The 22684-nt window shown below is 38.4% G+C and overlaps 1 protein-coding gene across 1 annotated transcript in view; it reads left to right on the top strand.

Annotated features, from left to right (window-relative positions):
- Window positions 1-233: 233 nt before the first annotated feature.
- The window catches only part of Zmat3 (zinc finger matrin-type 3), a 36824-nt gene continuing 14373 nt past the window's right edge, over window positions 234-22684 (top strand). Inside the window, exons 1-2 of the mRNA XM_090331132.1 lie at window positions 234-447; window positions 3768-4094. Coding sequence (XP_090187258.1) covers window positions 3825-4094 — 270 coding nt within the window. The 5' untranslated portion in view covers window positions 234-447; window positions 3768-3824. The remainder of the gene's footprint in view (window positions 448-3767; window positions 4095-22684) is intronic.

Raw genomic sequence — 22684 nt, 5'->3', positions numbered from 1 at the left:
TCCTCCCAACTCGTGCCCTTGCTTCTCACACCACCTCTGCTCCACACGCTGCCCTTTACTACCCCTGCACCTGCCCCACGCGTCTCCAACCCGCGGGGTACGTGAGACCGCGGCCCGCACCGCCCGCGCCGCCGTCCGCCCGGCACATGCGCAGTGGCGACTCCGCCGGGCGCCCTCAGTCTCCTCCTCCGCCGCCTCCCGGTTCCGCAGTCACTTCCTGCAGCTGTTTCCCTGGGGCTCCGAGCGGAGCGACGGACTTGACAGCCCAGCTGTGGAGGGGGCTTGGCGGCAGCGGGCGGAGAAAGTTGCTGCGGAGAGGCGAGAGTTGATCTGGCGGGGTTGATCCGGCCCAGCCCGGCGCGCTGGGCGGGCGGCGGGCGTCCTGGACGGAGAGACCCGGGACGGACGGACCTGGCGGCGAGGCTGCGGCGCGTCCTGGGGGTTCCGGTGAGTCGGGGCACCCGGGAGCGCCGGCTCCTTTTGGATGCAGCCTTTTTCCACTGCCCTCCTCGTGCTTGACCTGTTCTGATCTTTTCTTCCCCCCCCCCCGCCGCCCCTCAGTATTTCACGTGTAGCGTTTGGATCCTCCATGCCATCGTCTGTCGGGGGCTTCCCACTTGTCCCCCCCTCCGTGTGTGCATATATATGTATATATATATATATATATATATATATATGTGTGTAGGGGGGAGGGGTCCATCTTTCATGTTGGCATCCTAGGAGGTTTAAGGTTTGTGTGTGTGTGTGTGTGCGCGCGCGCGCGCGTGTCTGTGTGCGTGTGCACGCACCTCTCAAGAATGTAAGGTGTTTGTGTGGGTGATGTTGAACTGTTTGTAGCTTTGATACGCTAACGTAAGTGTTTTCTGGTCATGGGGAGACTGAAAAACTGTCGCCAATTCATCAAGGCCTCTCCTTCCTCAGTTCTTTGCGTTCCTTCCAGCCTTCCTGTTGAGATACACACCTACTCTGCTGATGCTGTCTGATGACCTCTGAGTATCCCTCCCCTCCCTTCTTTCATTTCCAGAATTCCCAATGACACTGTTCCCTAGTTTACTGAGATGCCAGAAACTTGTTTCTGTTTTCGATTCCCTTTCCTCTGTAGATTTCTCCAGATGAGAAAACCGATTGCTTCAATATAGTATGTGAAGAGTAGGCCTCAGTCTAATCATGAAAACTATGCTGTGATAATTTGGTTTCTTTAAACGGGGTATAACGTAGAGCCTTGATTTTTTTTTGGGGGGGGGATCCTCTCATCCATTTTCCAAACACGGGCATAAAAAAAAGTCATAAATCTTTCATTTATGCCACTGCAAGCATAATTTCTTTTTAGATCTGAACAATATTCACATTAGCCTTTATGTCAGTCTTTTAAGTCAATGCAGCAGTTAAACGGATCTGAGTCATATATATTTGGGACTCTTTATATTCCATTAGTCATTGGTTCATTCAGTGATGGGGTCTTGATTTCACTTATTTTGGATTTATGTATTTGTAAATTCTTGTTTATATTTTAGTAATACCTGTTGTAATTTTCATGTGGTATTTTTTCTGGAAGTTGACTTTATGTTAATTGTTACACAATTAGAAGAAGTAATTTTATTATGTCCACCCATTCTTTAAATGTTAAAAGCTAAAATACATTTATGGGTAAACCTATACTGTTTTATTTTTTTCCTTTAATTTCATTCCTCTGGGAAAAATATCTTTTTGTACTTAAGATTTGCGAAGATCCTTTATTTTGATGGAAACCTGCAAGGAGAATTGAGGAGAACACAGACTGGAATTTCCTCAAGTGGCAGTGAGCATTCATAAAACATGTCCAGACATGTTTTCGTGATGGTAGCATTTGATTTTCTGTTTATATCACTGATTTCCTTTTTCCAGATATTTCAGCACAGCCCTACACACTTTTTTCCTTATGAGCTAGCGGTATGTTTATGGTAATTTAGATTTGAATGACTGTGAGCATTGTGTGTGGCCTTTTTAGCATTACTAATGATTATAATTAAGTAGTTAAACTTTTAAAAGCTGGTCTTTTAAAGAATTTCCTTTAAAAATGTCTGCTTCCACTTTTGCTCTCTGGATATATTTTCTTAGTTTAGTTGAGAAATAGTACTATTATAGAAAACCTGACTTTTTAAATGTTCTCTATTGCATTTTTTATGAAACAGTCCTAGGGCTGAACTTAAGGCCTCGGTGATGTCCCTGAGCTCCTTGATTCAGGGCTAGAGCTCTACCACTGGAGCTACAGCTCCATTTTTGACTTTTTGGTGGTTAAAGAGTCTCATGGCCTTTTCTGCCCAAGCTGGCTTAACTGTGATCCTCAGATATCAGCCTCTCGAGTATATAGGATTACAAGTATGAGCCACCAGTGCCTGGCTTTATATCACTTTTTATATATCTCAAGGTATCTGGGAAAAATGTTTGGGCTTAATGGTAAAATAGTCTTTTTATTTTTCTAGACATTGTGACCAGTATTGCCAAGATCTTTGACTAATAATTTATGAATTTTTGTCCTTAGTTAAATTATTTCTTAATTATAATATTTCTCTCTTTGGCTCCAGACCCTGAATATAAAATTAAAATTGTTACTTAATTGAAATTATTTGGTGCTGTGTACTTAGCAAATGTAGATGTTTACATTTTCTAAACTTATTTGATTCACTTTAATTTACTATTTGCATAAGGTACACATTTTCAGTACAGATGGAAGAAATTTATCAGTTTAGAATAGCCATATTGTATTGAGATGGAGGAGGATTTTGAAATAGTATTCTAATTTCACTTAGAATCCTGAGAAGTCTAAAGTTATGGTAATACTTCATTTTGAGATAATCAGAATTAGAAGATGCCATTTGGGTGGGCGATAGGAACTATCATGGAGTTTGAAGAAGTAGAACACACTGGAACTTCTATAAGGAAAATAGGATAGAGGCTATCATTTATTTAGAAGGAAGGGGAAAAGAAACAATATGCATGTAGAATGAGGAACTAGAATAGACATTTACCAATCTGGATACTATATAGATAATTTATCTGTTGAAGGATAGAAAGTGTTTTGCAGAGGATTTGTAAACACATAATCCCAGGCAATATGAACTGGGGATCATTGGAGGGCCTGCAGAAGCAGCCTGAGTGGGGACTGAGGTGGTATGGACTGGTAGGCCTGGCTTTGAGTACAGCAGCACATCTAAATATGTATGTTATTCATAGGTATCTATTTCAACCCTGTGTAAGAAAGCATTGCTAGTTGGTCAGAAGGATTCTCTGCTTCTATTATATTTTAATTCTGAGTTACTTTTAGAGTTTCTTGATATTTTTTGTAGAACTGTGAAGTGACAGTCTTTTGACTTTGATATTATTTGGATGGAAAAAAGATAGGTACTAAGATTCTCAAATGCTACTAGGCATGAATATCACAGAGTATGTAAGTGTGCCTAAGAGATGGGGTCTGCACTAGGTGACCTTTGATGTTCGCTTGAGCCATATGACTTGGATTTAATTAGCTTTGGATGCATTGCTATTAATGTGCATAGTCTAAAGGGATAGCAGTTGGAGTTGTGCCAAGTAATATAAAGCCAAATTTATCAAGTCTTTTCAGAGTTAGAGAACATTGTGTCACCGTGAAATAAGAAGCAGGAGAAGTTCTTCTATGTGGCAAAGGAAAGAAGTCCCCCAAATGGATTTGGAGTAGAAGGAAGATTCAGGAGTTATTTTACATGTCATATTGCTCAAGTCTCATTGTGCATTTTTTTCTGTTGATTTAGATTTGAAGACTCCTTCCCTCATCACCCACTGGATTATGCTTAAGGCTTTCCTATCCAATGATCCTCCTGCAACACCCTGGGCTTCCTCCACCTGAGCAACCCTCATCCTCTCCTCCTATGTCAGTGGCCACTAGGTCCACGGGAACCTTACAGCTTCCGCCACAGAAGCCTTTTGGGCAGGAGGCTTCCTTGCCACTGGCAAGGGGGGAAGAGTTACCTAAAAGAGGAGAGACAGATTCTGCCCTGGAGGAGCTGTGTAAGCCCCTATACTGCAAACTCTGTAATGTTACCTTGAACTCAGCACAGCAAGCTCAAGCACATTATCAGGTAAGGGAAGAAAAGAAAATTAAGGATTAAGTAGGGTGAAAATTTCAAGCTCTGCCTTTTTCATAATTGCCCCATATAACCAGATATGACCAAATGCTTGGAAAATGTGATGGCTTAGAGAACAAATATAGTTTGTTTGACTAAAAGCATAATGTTCCTACTTTAAACATCATTTTTCTCACAATAGTTCTCTATGTCCTATACTAAGATGTGTCATTTGATAACTTACTTTATGAGCAAATGTAAATTCTATGCTGGTGTTAGAGCTTGTGGTCCTAAGGAGAACAGGATTTTGAAACATAATTATCAAACTCATCCTAGTATAAAATTGCTTAGAAGTGAATGCTGTTTATATCAGTTCAAAGTAATCTTCTAAATGGCTCTTATATTTTTCCTTTTGACTTTTAACTCTTCCTGTATATCATACATATCACAAACAAGAAAAACATTACCTTTTTGTAATGAGATGATAATAGCATTCATTTATTGACACTTGTTTTCCTTTCATAATACTCACATTCCAATTTCTTTTAACCCATTAATGTGCACTAATACTTTCATTTTAAAACTTTTACCTTCATATAGACTAAGTAGTGGAAAGGACTACCTAAAGGTATTATTACTACGAACAATTGGTAAATTAATTTGTGGTTAGAAAGAGAAGATATAGTATTTGTTTTTGTTCTAAATTGTTGTCTGTATAAAGTTATATAATTTCTCTTTCTGGAGAAAAGAGGCTTTGGAAATCATTGAAGCCAAATTCATTGAATGAAAGGTTATCTTCTGTTATAACTGATTTGACTAGTTGCTATGTACATGACTGTCTTGAGGATATAAAATAGCATGTTGGAAAGCTGATATCAAAGTTTTATGGTTTTATTGCCATTTTCCTCTAACTTAAAATGTTTTGTTTATTCTGCTTGTAAGTCTTTTGTTTCTTCCTGTTTCAATCAGATAATTGTGTCACATGGTGATTATATAAAAACTATTTCAATAGTGAATTTTCTTTGAAGTTCAGGGGACAATGTGATATATATTGTCATTCAGTGTTTGGGTTTATTTCATCCTCAAGTGCAGGGATTTGGCTCATTATACTCTCTTTTACTTTTGCTTAGTCCTAGTCTCAGCTCTTCAGTGTTTGCTCCCCAACACAGTAGTTTAATACAGGGTCTTTCTTTGCCTGTCTTAACTGTGATTCAGTCAGGGTGATTATCCTCAAATCCAAGATTCTGTGCAGCTGTCTCCATTTATTTGTAAGATATTTAGTTTCCTCATATGAGACTCACTTTGAAAAATCAAACCTATTTGCCTTTTTTTTAATTTACAATTTTGCTCCACTTCTGGCATTTTAGTGAGTAATTGGTTATAAGAGTCTCATAGACTTGCCTGTGTGCACTGGCTTTGAAACACAATCATGATAGATCTCAGCTTCTTGAGTATCTATAATTACAGGCATTAGATACCAGTACCCCACTTGATCTTTTAAGGAAGAGTTGTTTACTTTTACTGTGAGAAACGCTTGGGCAATGTCTGTACATGGCCTTCTCTTCCCTCCTCCCTTCCCCCAAGTATCATTTCACGCTTCCACATGTTTATAGACAGTGATGGACGTTTTAGACAGTGATGGACGTTTTGGGTTATGGCTAGGAAAAACTCAATTTAGGGCATTATAAGATTTAACTAGATAAGGATTAAAATCAATTTTTATGGCACAATTTTGTGTGTATGTTTTCTATAAACATTAGTTGGTAAGAATCATAATTAAAGGAAGCATGATTGCTCATACCTGTAATTACAGGTACTAGGGATGTAGAGTTGAGGACAGGTATAGTTCCAGGCCAGTTTTGGCCTAAAACTAGTGAGATCTTACCTTAGTAAGGAAGCTGTAGATATGTGTGATGGCACATATGTATAATCAAAATACTGGGAAGGCATAGGTAGGAAGATGATAGCCAGAGATGGCCCAGACAAAATATATGAGAATTTATATGAAAAAAAAACATCTAAAAGCAAAAAGGGGTTATGTCTAGAGGCACTGGATACAAGCTCAACTACTGTCAAAAGAAAAAAAAACATAATTTCTGTTCCATAAATAAATGATACAATGAGTAAGTAAAATAGAACAAATTCTATCTCCTCAATAATTAGCTGGAGAAGACAGAAGAGAAGGACCACTTGTCAGAGGAGAGAAGACAAATAGTCAAATAAGGTTAAGCAGGGTACAGTGGCTCACTTCTGTAATCCTAGCTACTTATGAGGCTGAGATCTGAGGATTGAAGTTCAAAGTCAGCCTGGGTACTACAGTCCATGAGACTCTTATCTCCAGTTAACCACCAGAAAACCAGAAGTGGTTCTGTGACTCAAAGGGTAGAGCACTAGCCTGGAGCTGAAATGCTCAGGGACAACACCCATGTCCAGAGTTTAAGTCCTATAACTGACAAAAAATGGTTAAAATAACAAGCTGGGCATTGGTGGCTCGTGCCTATAATCCTAGCTAGTCAGGAGACTGAGATCTGAGGATTGTGGTTCAAAGCCAGCCTAGGCACAAAAGTTCTCACAGCTCTTATCTTCAGTTAATCACCAAAAACTGGGAAGTGGTGCTGTGGCTCAAAGTGGTAGGGTGTTAGCCTTGAACTGAAGAGCTCAGGGACATGGGACAAACCCAGAGTTCAAGCCCCAATATGACAAAAAAAAAAAGTAATGATACTTGTAACAGAAAACTGAAGTAATATAAGCATAAAAATATTAAGAGTAGCAAAGGAGATAGCTAATCTTTGCAGTTTAACTTGGATTTCATTGAAGTACAAATGGTGAACATGATGATGTAGATCAAAAAGTAATTCAAAATAATTGGTAACCAGAGAAATGATCACATTGCCTAGAGACATGTCACCCTATGTCAAAGCAAAGTGTTGGCAGCTTTAAAAATAGTATTAAAGGTGGGGTGCTGGTGCTCATGCCTGTAATTGTAACCACTCAGGAGGTTGAGATATGAGGATAGCAGTTCAGAGGCAGTTCAGTCATGAAAGCCTTTGAGACTTTTATCGCAAGTTAACCACCAGAAAGCCAGAAGTGAAGCTGTGCCTCAAAGTGGTAGAGTGCTAGCCTTGAGCAAAAGAACTCAAGGACAGTGTCCAGGACTCAAGTTCATGCCCCAAGACTGACAAAAAATGTGTTATTAAAGACAAGAGTAGGACCAAGCCCTAGGAATAGATAGAATGGCCACAATTATAGGATAGTAAAAAATAATAGTTTAGGATCAAATGAGATAATGGGTGTAAAATTTTATTTTAAGATAAAAAACCTGTCACCCAGGGAAGGAAAGGGTTGAAGAGGATTTCCTTATTAGAGAGAAGAGGAAATATCCTCAACTAGACTTAAAAATTTCCACACAAATCACAAGAAGTTGAAATCCATTTTGAAAAGCATTTTGAGAAGTTTCATAAAGTGGAAAACTCACAAGATAGAAGTTTAGTAGTGAGGGGCCGGGAGTTTGGCCTAGTGGTTAAAGTGCTTGCCTAGCATGCATGAAGACCCGGGTTCGATTCCTCGGTACCACATACATAGAAAAAAGTCAGAAGTGGTGCTGAGGCTCAAGTGGTAGAGCTCTATCCTTGAGAAAGTCCAAGGACAGTGCTCAGGCCCTGAACTCAAGCCCAGGACTGGCAAAAAAAAAAAAGAAGTTTAGTAGTGATTTAGTAAAGTAAATCTAAGCAGAGAGAAATAAAGAAGGAATATTGTAAGATGTTCTCAAAGGGGGAGCAAGGAAAGCTCAAAATGACTGCCCTTGTCCTAGATAAGTTTATACTTTCTAGAGTAGGCTGGGGAGTCCAGATTAAAATTTGATTCAACAAATAATCATATTACCTTGTAGCCTTTAATAGAAATATGGAAACAATGGGTTTGGGGTAGCTGTATAATCTTGTATTTGTTATTATCCAAATGTGGTGCCAGTGGGTTCAGCGTGGCTCTGTAATAAAAGGATATTGTTATATGAGTATCTGATTCTTGTGATTTTAAGCAGTCCTTTCTGGTTAGAGATGTTTTCAGATTAAGTTACTATGACATTGGAATTCACTTAAAATCTAAAGAGATATTCATGTACTTTCTTGAAATTTAATTTTTCTGCAATAGAATATTTATTTAACAGGCAACATTTGAATCATTTAGGTATGGCTTTTCTTAGGACTTCAAATGCTAGGCAAGGGGAGGGATCTACTTATAGATTTATAAGCATGTTCTTTTTTTTTCTTTTTTCTTTTTTCTTTTTCTTTTGGTCGTCCTGCAGCTTGAACTCAGGGCCTGGACACTGTCCTTGAGCTTTCTTTTTTTTCTACCACTTGAACCACAGTACATCATCTGGATATTTCTATGTGTGATACCAAGGAATCTAACCTAGGTCTATGTGTAGGCTAGGCAAGCACTCTAGCACTAGGCCACATGTTGGCCAATATAGGCATATTCTAGTTATTACAAATGAGGGCTATCATGCAACCTATGTTTCTTGGATTTGGCCTTGCTTTGCTTAGTATTTTTTTTCACATATTTCTATTTCCTTATGAATGAAGCAATGTCATTTTCTGATGGAAACATAGAATTCCATTGTGTATCCACATTTTCTTGATCCATTTTCTGAGTTGATTCTATATCTTGGCTATTGGTAAACAATGCTGTAATGAGTATGATCATGCTGGTAGCTTTAGTGTAGCCTGGTTTGTAGTCAATGGGATAGATCCCTAGGGGTGGGATTGCTGGGTCATAAGGAAGCTCTTGGTTTAGTCTTTTGAAGAACCTCCATACTGCTTTGTAGGTGTCCCTCTCGGATGCCCACGTTGTGGGGGTAAGATGGCGGCAGAGCCCACAAGGAATAACACAGATCCGGAGATCATGACTCTTGGCGCAGGTCTAAATTTATAAGCGTGCTAGCTAAATATAGATTGAGCGGTTGCAGCCATGTCATCAAATAGGGACAACCGTCAGCCAATGGTGTCCTGAGACATACCCCACTTGCTCCAGGTGGATGGGGCCAGGCGCCCTCTGGCTCCTGCTTGCAGTCACGTACACCCTACACACACTTGTGTATGTGATTAAGGGCAGAGGTTATTCCCACATCTCCCCTTTTTCTTTATGGACACTCATAACCAACTTAGCTAAGGAAAATATGGGTCCTGCTGCTGTGGAAATGGGCTTTGTGGGCCCAAAAGGACTAGGGCTAGGTGGGTTTCAGAAACGGGATTGGGGTAAACGGGAATCACAGCCTCTATTGTCCTCCTCAGCATACTTAATTGTTCATATCACAGTCCCCTGCTTGGGAGTCAAGTTCATTACTCCCGGATTCCACAGTTCCTGTTTCTTCTGGCTCCCATGCCAGGGTAGACATAGGAGGAGATAACTCTGAGGAGAGTCGGTGGCATCCATGTCTGGCAGAGCAGTCCAGGGTGGTTTAGGTCAGTGGCCCCAGGCTGTACTGGTGAGGTCAGGAAGGTGGAGGCAGAACTAAAGTCAGTTGGCTGTAGCTGGCGGTGGTGTCACTGAGAGGCCATTTCATGGTGGCAGGAACTTGTGGATTGCCTATTCCTGAAACTTGAGAGTTAATAGTTATGCAAAGAAGGTGGATCATGTGCTGTCTGAGAGGGCGGAAAGGTTAGGGGCACATCCCAGAAGTGGCCTTATTTTATGTCACAAACCATAGCCACGCCCTCCGATCGGGCGGCAGGCGCCATCTCGGCCAGGTGTGGTTCCAAGACCAGGAGGTGCATGGGTTTCCATTTATGAGGTGCTCCACACTGCTTTCTACAGTGGTTGAACAAGTTTACGTTCCCACCATCAATGCAGTAGCATTCCCAGTAATGCTCATGGAAATGAACTCCTAGGAAATGGAAGCAAGAGGCTTTTTAATGTACTGTTTTCAGTTCTTTCTCTTTTCTTTGTTTCCTTTGGTTGATTCCCTTCCATCACTGCTTTTGATTTCTGTACTCTTTGTCTATTGTAAGTTTATCTGATTTGGGGAGGGAAAGGGGAAGCATAGAAACAGTGGGGCCAAAGGTGAACCAATTCAGCAGTGAAGCCCACTACACAATGAACTTTACAGCTTGTGGGGAAGTGAAACAGGGAGGGGAAAAACTGGGAGAGAATGAGAGAGGTGTGACACTATTCTAAACAAAATGTACTTATTACCTTACTTAGCTAACTAACTCCTCTATACATCACCTTTACAATAAAAATTTTAAAAAGCTAAACAAAAGGATTAAGATACAAAAATAGATCAGTGATTTTTGTTTAGTCTTAATTCCTGATTCTCGCTTTTTGTAGATATTTTCTGATTTCTACATCACTTTGTCCTATTTATCCTTCCTGAAGCCTGATTTCTACTTTTTATTTGACATAAATTCACTAATTTAGCTATATGCCAGATAAAAGTGATCACTGGTAATGAGTGAGAAACATCTTCATGGGCAGTTATACATTACTGTGACCTTACCCATATTTTTTAGTCAGTTGATTCCACTGTTGAAATCACAAAGTTTCAAATTGCTCACACATTATAAATAACCATTGTTACACTTAGGTCTTACTATCATTTTCTAGCATTCCAAGACATAAATGAAAATTACACAATACTTTCCTCTCAACTCATTTCCATTTGCCCCTGATATCCTAATATACCCAAACTGGGGCTATTGTATCAATGACCCAGGTATATCTGTAGTCATCATTCAGGACTTTTTGTTGGTGTGTGTGTGGGGGGGGGTCTTCAGTGGGCTTCAATTCAGAGGTTTGGCAGAAAAGTCTTACAGACATTTTTCTGCATATATACTGGAATTAGAAATGTGGCTCAAATGATAGAGTTCTAGCCATGAGTAAAGAAAGCCAAATTGGGGGTGGGGGAGGGGTAGGGAGAGAAAGCATATCCTTTCTGTGTGTTATAGTTCCTCAAAATCATGTTTAGGTTGGTTTGCTTTGTATGTACACTATTATTTTCAAGTATCTTCCTATTGCTCCTTTTGGTTTTGATACTTTTTTTTTAACTTAAGGAGAATAATCTTATGCCTTTAAAAAACTATTAACATTTTAACACACTTAGTAGGATATGGGCCTTAGCAGAAGTGAAGGGCTACCTGTGTAAAACAAAAGTTGATTAGCATTTCAGTTTTTTTGTTGCTTATAACCTACTCCATTTCTCTTTATGAAATGCACTGCTTTCCTTTTTTATTTGAAGTTGTTCTATATTTGGTACATGATTTATTTTGTAGTTTTCTGTACTATCCGGAGTTTTTAGTTGCATATTTTCTTTTACCTCTTGATTTTTACATTATGTTTACTATAGGTTCATTCCTGTTTCCTCTACCAAACCCAGTCAATTTAGCTATCAGTTTGAATCCTCCTTTAATTTTACATTTCTCTATCTTCTTGGACCATTTCAGTTGCATGCTCTCTTGGTTTTACTGTATAGTATCAACTTTTTACTTCTTTTTTTCCTTTTTTTTTTTTAACCAATCCTGGGGCTTGAACTCAGGACCTGGGCACTGTCCATGGGCTTTCCAAGGCTGGTTTTCTACCACTTAAGGCACAGCACCAATTCTGGCTTTTTCTGTGTATGTGGTACCAAAGAATTGAACCCAGGACTTTATGCATGCTAGGTAAGCACTCCACCACTAGGCTGCATTTCAGGTCCTTTTTATTGTTATTTGGATTGGGCTTTTAGTTTTTAAATGTACTTTCTTTTTAAAGCTTTTTCCTTGTATCTTGTTTTGTTGGAGTTTATCTTCACATTATTTGAAAAAAGAAAGAATAACTATATTGCAACATATGTCTCTATTAAATGTGGGATTATGGAACAACTGGCCTCTTAAAAATATGATTGCATTGTGTTTTCATATATGACAGTTCCATTTTATCTTGAAATTTCTTTTCCTCAAAAGGTTAAAGGCGGTATGATATTTTAAAAAACTCATCTAATGTTTTTGAAAAGAAACCTTACTTTAGTTTTGACTTTTTTGTAGGTGACCTGCTTTAATCTTATGGCCTTATTATTTTCCCCCTCCTCCAAGCTGTTAGGCTTGTGCTTTTATCTTTGGAGTCTGAAATTTCACATTAGTGGATGTGTATAATTTTGAGTCCTTAGTTTTTTTGTTTTGTTTTTTTTCTGTTCAGCATTACGATACTTATCTCTCTGTATATGCTTGATCCTATGAGGTATGGGGAATTTTCTTTTATTGCTTAGATAATATCATCTCTATTATTATTGTTTCTTTTATCTGGAAATGTTATTATTCTTATCCTTGGCTTTTTCTTTTTTTTTCCTCCCCTAGTTTTGCTAAGTATAATTGGTGGTCATATATAAATATATATGTATATATATATGTATGCATGTGTGTTTTCTTTATAAGACACATTTACTTATAAGATTCATTTATAAGATACATTTCTTTTATTTATAAGATACATTCTAAGAAGTCTGAAACCTTAGATACTTCTAAAGCCCTATGTATAATATGGTCCTTGGGCCAGGAGTTTGGCCTGGTGGTAGAATGCTTGCCTAGCATGCATGAAGACCTGGGTTCAATTCCTAAGTACCACATACATAGAAAAAAGCTGAAGTGGTGCTGAGGTTCAAGTGGTAGAGCTCTAATTTTGAGAAAGTCCAAGGACAGTGCTCAAGCCCTAAGCTTAAGCCCGGGACTGGCAAAAAAAAAAAAAGGCGGGGGGAGGGCCGGGAGTTTGGCCTAGTGATAGTGTGCTTGCCTAGCATGCATGAAGACCCAGGTTCAAGTCCTCTGTACCACATACATAGAAAAAAGCCAGAAATGGTGCTGAGGCTCAAGTGGTAGAGCTCTAGCCTTGAGAAAGTCCAAGGACAGTGCTCAGGCCCTGAGCTCAAGACCCAGGATTGGCAAAAAAAAGAAAGAAAGAAAGAAAGAAAAAAACAGTATGGTTTATACAAACACACACAAATTTACTTTTATATTAACAAAACACTTAGGCACTGTATGTATGGTTTTCCAGCTTGAAATGTGACAACAGAATCAGCATAGTTAGATTTGCTTTTTAGCACAGATAACAGCAAACCCATTGTATAATTTTTTAAATTAAGTTGAGAATGTTAATTTTTAACTTAAAGGAAGGGTTTTACAACTTCACTTTGGTATAACTGAATTATCAATATCATTAAGTTTTGATTTTGGGGACAATGATATGATCCGAGTGACAATTGGTAAGATGAATGGGGAATGGCTTCTGAATGACTAGTGGATAGTGGTGTATGCAGCATGGAAACGCTGCAAATGGATGATTCATGTACTCAGCAAGATGAAGCCAGATTGCATGAGATCTCACCACACTAATAAATCTGCACTACTGTGTAACTTAAAACTTGTAAATTTTACATTCCTGGAGCTTTCCATGTAATACAGATGGAAACGGTGGAAAGGAAAGAGAAATTTCTAAGGGTAAGGAAGACTGTACTGTATTGCTTGTCTTTTCTCTTTCCTATTGTTATTTCATTTTTTATTTGAGAGATGTTACTGACTTCTGATTCTACATTCATGTGTTTTATTTCCTTTGACAATCATATTTAATTAGAAAGGATTTATTTCTTACTCCGTTTCACATCATCTATTATGAACATGAAATCAATGACTTTGGGATCAAACTACATATAACTTGTAATTTTACCACCTACTAGATTGATAATGTTGGCAATATTTCCTAACTTGTTTTTGTCTTAAGATGATGATGATTTTGATGACTGATGGTACTACTAATCCTACTGCAAGTCAATGTGTATAAGGCCTACTGTACCTGAGAGCCTGAATCTGAGGTAGTTCTTAATACGGTTGAAATCCTAGGCTAGAGCTGAGCCTAGTGGTATGGATTGTGAGAAGAATCAGACTTTCTAGGTGTATTACTTGGGGCTTTGATAGTTTGGGCTTGCTAACATTTTAATTTGAATAACTCTAGACTTACAAAATGGCTTCAGAAATAGTATCCAAAGTTTTAAAAATATACCTCATCCAGATTCCTCAAAGATGAATATTTTATGTAACTGCATAGCAATGATCAAAATCAGGACATTAGCACTGTGATATTTAACCCATTTCACATGTCACTAATGTTCATTTCTGCTCCTGTATACAATCCAAAATGAAATTTTCAAGTGGTTTTTGTATTTCTTTGAGTTTGGACATGTCTTTTGTGTCTGATTGATTGGTGTGGTGCTGGGGATAGTCCTTGGGCTTGAGCATGCTAGACCACTGCTCTACCACTGAACTGAGTCCTCAGTGCCTTCGTTGTTCTGTAGGGCCCTAAAATTTTTGAAGAATTGTTTTGTAGACTGTCCTAAATTTAGGCTTCTTTTACTGAGTTCATATTGTACATTTTTTGGCAAGTATACACAAAAATTATATCATGTCCTTCCTAGTGTATCAATTCAGGAAGGACATAATATACTTGATGACCCATTACAGATACTATGAACTTTGATCACCTGATTAACGTGTTTCCTCCAAGAACCCCCACTGTAAAATTATTTTTCATTTCCTGTTGTGTAAATGTAATATGGATAGATATTATTGGACTGTGTGTACATCTTATTTTCAGTGATTATTCTTTTTTTCATTGATACCCTTTCTCATGTCTTGGTCCCCATTTCCCTTCCTCCCACCCCCACCCTCAGTGATTATTGTTATCTGCAATTATTATTACAGTAGTGTTTGTCATATGGTGATTTTTTAGTTTTAATCTTTCCTTCTACACTTATTGGTTGAAATTTTATATTCAGAAACACTTTCCTTAGCATTTATTTATCTAATCAGTTACTTATTAATATCATTACACAGCCATAGATTCTTACTCTATTCTAAGGAAACAAATTGTTATTATCTAGCCTGTTGTCTTACTGATATCACCAGGAGTCCACAGATTCCTGCTTTTTTTTTTTGCCATTCTGGGGCTTTAACTCAGGGCCTGGACACTGTCTTTGAGCTTTCTCAAGGCAAGCATTCTATCACTTGAGCCACAGCACCAGGTTCTGTATTATTCTGTATACGTGGTACCAAGGAATTGAACCTCGGGCTTCATGCATGCTAGGCAACAAGCACTCTACCACTAGGCCACACTCCCACCTCCAGTATATCCATCTTTCCTTCCTTCCTTCCTTCCTTCCTTCCTTCCTTCCTTCCTTCCTTCCTTCTTTCCTTCCTTCCTTCCTTCCTTCTTTCCTTCCTTCCTTCCTTCCTTCCTTTCCTTCCTTCTTTCTTTGCTTCTTTCTCTCTTCCTTCCTTTCTTTATTTGTCAGTTTTGGGGCTTGAACACAGGGCTTAGGTGCTGTCCCTAAGCTCTTCAGCTCAAGGTTAGCGCTCTACTACTTTGAGCCACAGCACCACTTCTGGTTTTAGATTCCTGTTTTATTTTAGATATATAATATGTTGTCATCATTTATTTTGATGTTTAAGTTTTCTAGATATAACCACTTATCTTCAGACTTGTGCTTCTGTTATTTTGATGGGCTTCAATAAATCCTTCCTAACAGTATAAAATATTTAAGAATCTTTTTGTACTTTTCCTCTGTCAGTTGTTTCTCATGGAGTCAGGAATAGTATTAGATAATAGATGCTGTTTTTAAAACCCAAATCTAGGCATTAGCTATTCCTTTGATACTGGAATGTCCTTCATTCTATATCCTGTTAGTGCATACTTAATCAGTATATGTTTGTAGATATATTTATTTGTGTGTACATATATTAAAAATAGTTCAGATTGAGGGCTCCAATTTCAATATGACCTAAGTGTCTCCCCCCTTTTTTTGTTGGTCATGAGACTTGAACTCTGGGCCTGGGTGTTGGCCCTGATCTCTTCAGCTCAAGGCTTCTGCCCTACCCCTTGAGCCACAATGCCACTTCTTCAAGTGTCCATTTTAATATTTCTTTTTTCTCTTTTGTTTAAGTACTTTCTTTGACAGAAATACCAGCTGTCAGTCACAAGATAAGGGTGTGCTCATACACACTACATACACATAAAGTACTTCAGGAGTTAACAGCCTATATGCTGCATTATGCCCATGTGTCATAATGTATGGCATCAAATATTAGTCTTTCAAGCTGAGCTTAGGATGTGCTCAAATGGTGTGTGTTTGATTTTAATGCTTAGATATAGGGGGGAAAGTATGGTCAGTTGCTGATGACTCATGCTTGTCACTTTTTCTGCTCAGGAGGCTGAGGTTAAATAATCATGATCCAAAGCTGGCTTAAGCAAAAACTAGCCTTTAATATTCCATCTCTAATTAACCATAAAAGTGCTGAGGCATGGCATGAATCAAGTGGTAACATTGCCACAACTGAATGAGGGCATGAGGCCCTGAGTTCAAGCATTCAAGCCCCAGCACTGGCATGAAAGAAAAAGAAGAGAGAAAAAGAGAGAGAGGAGGAAGGGAGAGAAGAAGGGATGGGAAAGGGCAGGAGAGGGAAGAGATCTTTTGTTTTCATCTCCACTTTGAATAGGTCTTTCATTTACAGATACAGAAATAAAAATACCATCAGCTATTTGTTGGAGTTTCTCATTTGTTTCATGATTGCTTAAAACACTATTTATAGATAACCCACTAGTATTGAATTCCTTAGTTTTTACATGTTTAAATTTGTTAAATATAGCCTTTATGTTTACATTTATTTTTCTTACATCTTGATGTTTAATACAAGGACACTTAGCTGGATATAAAATCCTTTGTTGATTTTTTTTTTCAGTCCTGCGACTTGAACTCAGGGCCTGGGCACTGTCCTTGGGCTTTCTCAAGGCTAGTGCTCTACTACTTGAGCCATGATACCACATGTAGCTTTTTTTCTATGTATGTGGTACCAAGGAATCAAACCCAGGGCTTCTTGCATGGTAGGCAAGCACTCTACCAATAAGCAATGCTCCCAGTCCTTTTTGTTGAATTTTAAAAATAAGTTTTAAGTATCTATTGCTGTGCAGTTATTTTTTTATATTGTGAATGCTGTGGTTATTCTTTATATGTTACTTGATTTTCTTTGTCCAGAAAGTCAAAGGGCCTTTTTTTTTTCTTATGAAGTATCCTTTCTTTTAAAAGATATGCCCAAGTTTTTTTTTTTTTTTTTGGTTGGTCAGCTGATGAACTCTGGGCCTGGGCACTGTCACTGAACTCTTCAGCTCAAGGCTACTACCCTACCCCTTGAGCCATAGCACCACTTCCAGTTTTTCTGGTGGTTAATTGGAGATAAGAGTCTCACAAACTTTAGTGCTTGGGCTGGCTTTGAACCATGATCCTCAGATCTCAGATTCCTGAGTAGCTATGATTACAGGTGTGAGCCACCATGCCCAGCATGCCTAACTTTTAATTGTCTCAGATTCATCTTTCCAGATACCTGGTTGGCCAAATATATTCATTCTAGTCTTTTATTTTGGCAAATTTTCTTGGCCTGAATATTTCAACATCTATTCTGTTTTGTTGTTCTTGTTGTTTGTTTTCAAAGATACCAGCTATATTGTAAATGGGGCTAATAAAGTCTCTACCTAATAGAGATGTCCTGACCATTAAATGAGATAATACTTGTGGGGTTGGGAAATGGTTCAAGTAGAGTGCCTATATGAAGCACTGAGTGGAAGCCTCATTACCACCAATAGATAAATAAATATTTATAAAGTGCCTGGCATATGATAAGTGCTAAAAAAGTTTTTTACCATTATTGTAACAATTGTTACATTATGTGTACAGTGTCTGCTTGAATAGAGATATAGTACTATCTGACCTTGAGCTAGCTGGTGGTACTGGATTCCTTAGTTCCCTTACCGTCTGTGTAATATGCCCTGCTGTTTTTAGTGACTTCTTCCTGTTGTCTGTCATGCAATAAGCCAAAATACAGAGTGTCTTTAAAAAAAATTTTGGAAGTGGCACTGTGGCTCAGTGTGGTAGAGTGGTAGCTTTGAACTATGAGCTCAGGGACTGCGTCCAGACCCAGAGTTCAAGCCCCACGATCAACAACAACAACTCCATTTCCGCTTTGTACTTTATTCCTCTACTTGCTCTAGGGTAGAAAAATTTTCTATGTGCATATACACACTGCTTATGTTGTTTCTGTTTTCACACTTCACATTCCTTGTTATGCTGCTCCATGTCACATTTTATCTCTTAATATTCCATTGAAATAATTCTTACTGTAGCCAATTTTGACTTGTCTTTTTAAATCCAAATATCACTTGTCCTGATTTTACTGAAGGAAGTGACAAACTACTTCTTTTGTTTGTTGCTGTTGTAATTTTTGTTAATGAAATCCTTCTGTTGTAAAAAAAAACAACCCACAAAGTTGAGCAGTTGTATTTGCCATCTAGTTTATTACTAAGTTAGAAATACTCTTTTTTTGGGGGGGGGTCAATGGGGCTTGAACTCAGCCTATATCTGAGCTCTTCAGCTCACGTCTACCACCCTACCCCTGGGCCTGGGCTTTGGCCCTGAGCACTTCAGCTCAAGACTGGCAACTGACCTAGCCTTCAGCCAAGCCCCATTTTCCATTTTCTAATTGGAGATAAGCATCTCATGTCCTTTTGTGCCAGGGCTGGCTTTGAACCTTGATCCTCAGATCTTAGCCTCCTGAGTAGCTAGGATTATAGGCATGGGCCACCATGCCCAGCCAGAAGTATTCTTTTCTTTTCTTTTATTTTATTTAGAAATATTCTTTGTTAAAAATTTTATTTAGTGCCAGTAGTGGAGTTTGAACTTAGGTCCTATTGCTTTTGCTTAACTGTACTTCTGGCTTTTTAGAGATAAATCTTACGAATTTTACTGACTGGACTGGCTTTGACCCTTGGTTCTCAAATCTCAACCTCCTGAGTAGCTAGAATCTTCTTGGTGAGCCACCAGTAAGGAAAAATGGCACAAGGAAGAAATATTAATTCAGCTGAAGTTCTCATGCATTTTTTCCCATATGTAGCCCTGTTGATGCTCCTGAATTGTTATGATTTTTCCCCACTTTGGGTATACTTTTACTACAAAAAGTTTGACTTTGTGAAATAAAAATTTTATATCGTTAAATTTCATATTAAAAGTTATTTATATTTTTTCCATTCAATTTTGTTGTAAGAATAGTCCTTGAATGTTTTTTTTCCACTACTATATTGTCTTTCATGATACAAATAGTCTACAATGTATCCCTTATTTTGTAAATGGTCACTTGTTTCTACTTCCCTGCTGTTATAAACAGTTCTCCTAGAGACCTTCTTTTAGTTATTTCTTCCTGTGCATATTTCTGTGTCAGAGTTCCTAGGTGGTAATGTATCTAACTAGGTTATTTTCTTTTGAGACTCTTTGCTTTAGGCTTCCACGACTACTCTTGCCTGAGTTTCATCTTTCTCCTTAGGTCATCAAGCATTACATATCTGGTTATTTTGGGTCCTTCTTTTTGTGAGTTGTTGTTTTTAACAGTGTAACCCTCCCACATTTTCTCCCATTTTTTTCCCATTCTGACTCCCCCCCCCCAGTTGTATAGTTCATTTCCAACATAGTGTTTAGTAAGTATCACTACTGAATTAGTTCAAGCTCCTGCCACTGTTTCTGTGCTTCTTCTGTTATTACTCTAATAGTTTATATACTGCAGTCTTAGAGTTTTATCCTTCACTTTTTATCTTCATGCCTATATTGATTACATCATTCTGTTTTTTTCCTGCAGAACAAATTTCAGTTATACACACTCACACAAGTATGTGAATACAAATATTTATAATCAGAAAAAGTCCCTTGTACCTGGACACCAGTAATACATGCCAATAGTCCTAGCTACTCAGGAGGCTGAAATCTGAGGATCATGGTTTAGAGCCAGCCCCACCAGGAAGGTCTGTGAGACCCTTATCTCCAACGATCCACCAGAAAACTGGAAGTGATGCTATGACTCAAAATGGTAGAGTGCTAGCGTTGAGCGGAAAAAGCTCAGGTACAGCATCCAGGCCTTGAATTCAAGCCCTATGCCTGACCCCACCCTCCAAAAAAAGTCTTTTGAAGTCAAGGGCTTAATTTTTGTTCCCTATTTTATCTCAGTTTCTTAGAATAGTGTTTTAGATATCTTCCCCCAAATTTGTGTATTGGAATTCTCACCTATTTTTAGAAGAGTCTCAGACTCCTTTAGTCTTGACATCCTTAATCCTCCTTCCTTATTTAAGGGGGATTCATCCAGATGTCCTGTAGTATGGTCTTAGTCTCAACAGATTGACCTATGATATCTTTAGTCCATTTTTTTTTTTGCCAGTCCTGGGCTTTTTTCCTATGTATGTGGTACGGAGGAATTGAACCCGGGTCTTCGTGCAAGCACTCTACCACTAGGCCAAACTCCCAGTCCTTTAGTCCATTTTTTGTTGCTATTGCAAATTACCCATGCAGGTCATTTCAAAAGGAAAGAGGTTTATTTTGGCTCATAGTTTTGAAGTCAAGAAAGTCTACAAGCATGGTGCTCAACTCCAGTGAGTGCCTTGTGCTACGTTTGTTGTGTGATGGAGAAGTGGAAATAGGCCATCACATTCAGAAGAAACACACATGTGACAGATTCAGAGGAGCTGCTAGTTATGCCTGAAATAACTTACCCAGTATAGGGAGACTAAATTCATCTCTTCCTGAGTTCAGAGTCTCCTTGACCTCACCAACCTCTTAAAGACCACATTACCTTTCAATACTGGTAAAATGATAAATCTATGTTTCAGTGGGGCAAAACCATTTGCAAAGATGCTATCCATTCTCCCCCTTAAAAATAATTGTTATTGTTTTGTTGGTCCTGGATTTTACTCAAGGGTTGGGCTCTGTTCTTGAGCCACAGCTTGGTGTGTGTGTGTGTGTGTGTGTGTGTGTGTGTGTGTGTGTGTGTGTGTGTGTGTGTTTAATTGGAAATAAGAGTTTCACATACTTTTCTGATGGACTGGCTTTGAGAGGAATATTCAGCTCTCAGCCTCTTGAGTTAAGATTACAGTCATAAGCCATAAGCCAATAGTGCCCATCTTAAAAATGGTTTTTAATCAATTTTAGCTGTATTTACCTTGTTGCTTGCTTTCTTTCCTCATTTCAGTTTCTTATTACTTGTACTTGTCTTTTCCAATTTCTGTGTTTTCCCCCCTCCATCCAACAATTCTCTTGTGTCACGTTGCCCTCATTTTATTCCAGTGTTTATGGGAAATTATTTCTCTCTACTCTGTCCAGGTAATATGTTTCAGTTTAAATATCATCACATGTTAATATCTTCTTTTCAGTCTCACCTGAATCCTAAATCTCCATTGGTTTCATAACACATTATCTGGTTTTCCTTTTATTTGATAGATTAGGTATTTTCAGTTTTGCTTAGTGGGCTTTTAGTATTTGTTTTTCTATCACACCCTATTGCAGTTTCTGGGTTTTGGTACTCTTTCTAACTTCCAACTTTGGTCTACTTTAATTTGTCCCCCCTCCTTATTCCAGGTTAAGTTTTATTAAATACAATTAAGTCATATTCCCTCATTTTGCTGATAATCTCAGAGGCTTTCTGTTACCTCCAAGGTGCAAGTTCTGGGTCAAGGACATTATCACTAAGGATGGGCAGGCTATGTATCTTAACATCTACCACTTCCACTAAAAATCCTGAAGGCCATCTTTTCTGGGGGCTGCACAATTCACCTGTTTGGACCTTTGCTCATAATGTTGTCTGAATTCACAATTTTTTCTTCCCTTCAATTTTACCTTCTTGATAAAGTTTTACTCAATGATGAGTCAGTGTCTCCTCAAAAGAACTTTCTTTGGTACAATCTAGAGTTGAAGCAGAAGCAAAATCTCCTGCTTTCCTAGTTGTATCATAATACATTATCCAACTCATTTGTGCAACTAATGTTTAAAGCTTGCTTACCCTATGTTAGAAATTACTGTCACAACTGTATTCCAAACTAATCAGAAGTCTGATGGTTGTGCTCCAGCAGAAAAGTGTATGAAATTCTTATCTCTACTTAACCAGCAAAAAGCTGGAAGTGGCAGTGTGGTTTAGTGATACTGTCCAACTTGAGTGAGGAAGGCAAGGGAGAGCACTTTGTCTAGAATGCAAACCCTAGTACTGGAATAAAAGTAAAAATAAAACAAAAATCTCAGCACTGGAGGAGAAAAACAAAGTCCTTATTTTCAGAGTCTACATTTCAGAAAGAAAAGAAAAAAACTAAAGTGAATATTATGTTAGATGGAGTTATGTGGTATTAAGATAAAATAATATAATGTGGTACTATGATGGTGTGTGTATTTGCTTGGAAATGATGATTGTAGTACTTCAGGATTAGTGAGATGATACAGCAGCATAAGTGGAGATGTCCATGATAAGAGAGCCAGCCATGCAGAGATCTGAAGAAGGTATCATCTGAGTAAAAAGAGCATACAAACAAAAGCTCCAGAGTGAGAATGTTCTTGGTACATTTAAGGAACATAAAAATCAGGAACACGGCAAGCAAGACAAAGGAGCATTATATGGCATTAGATATGAGAGCTACACAGGACCAAAGCATTTTTGCAAGCACAGGAATGTCCAGCACATAATTCACATAAGTCCATGAAAAATATGTCATCAGAAAGACACATCTGCTCCTCGCTG

This window comes from Megascapheus bottae, chromosome 1 (genome assembly GCF_031878675.1).
Source record: "Megascapheus bottae isolate mThoBot1 chromosome 1, mThoBot2.hap1, whole genome shotgun sequence".
NCBI classification, from domain to species: domain Eukaryota; kingdom Metazoa; phylum Chordata; class Mammalia; order Rodentia; family Geomyidae; genus Megascapheus; species Megascapheus bottae.
Note: the sequence above shows the minus strand (reverse complement) of the source record. Positions and strands in the feature narration are given on the sequence as shown.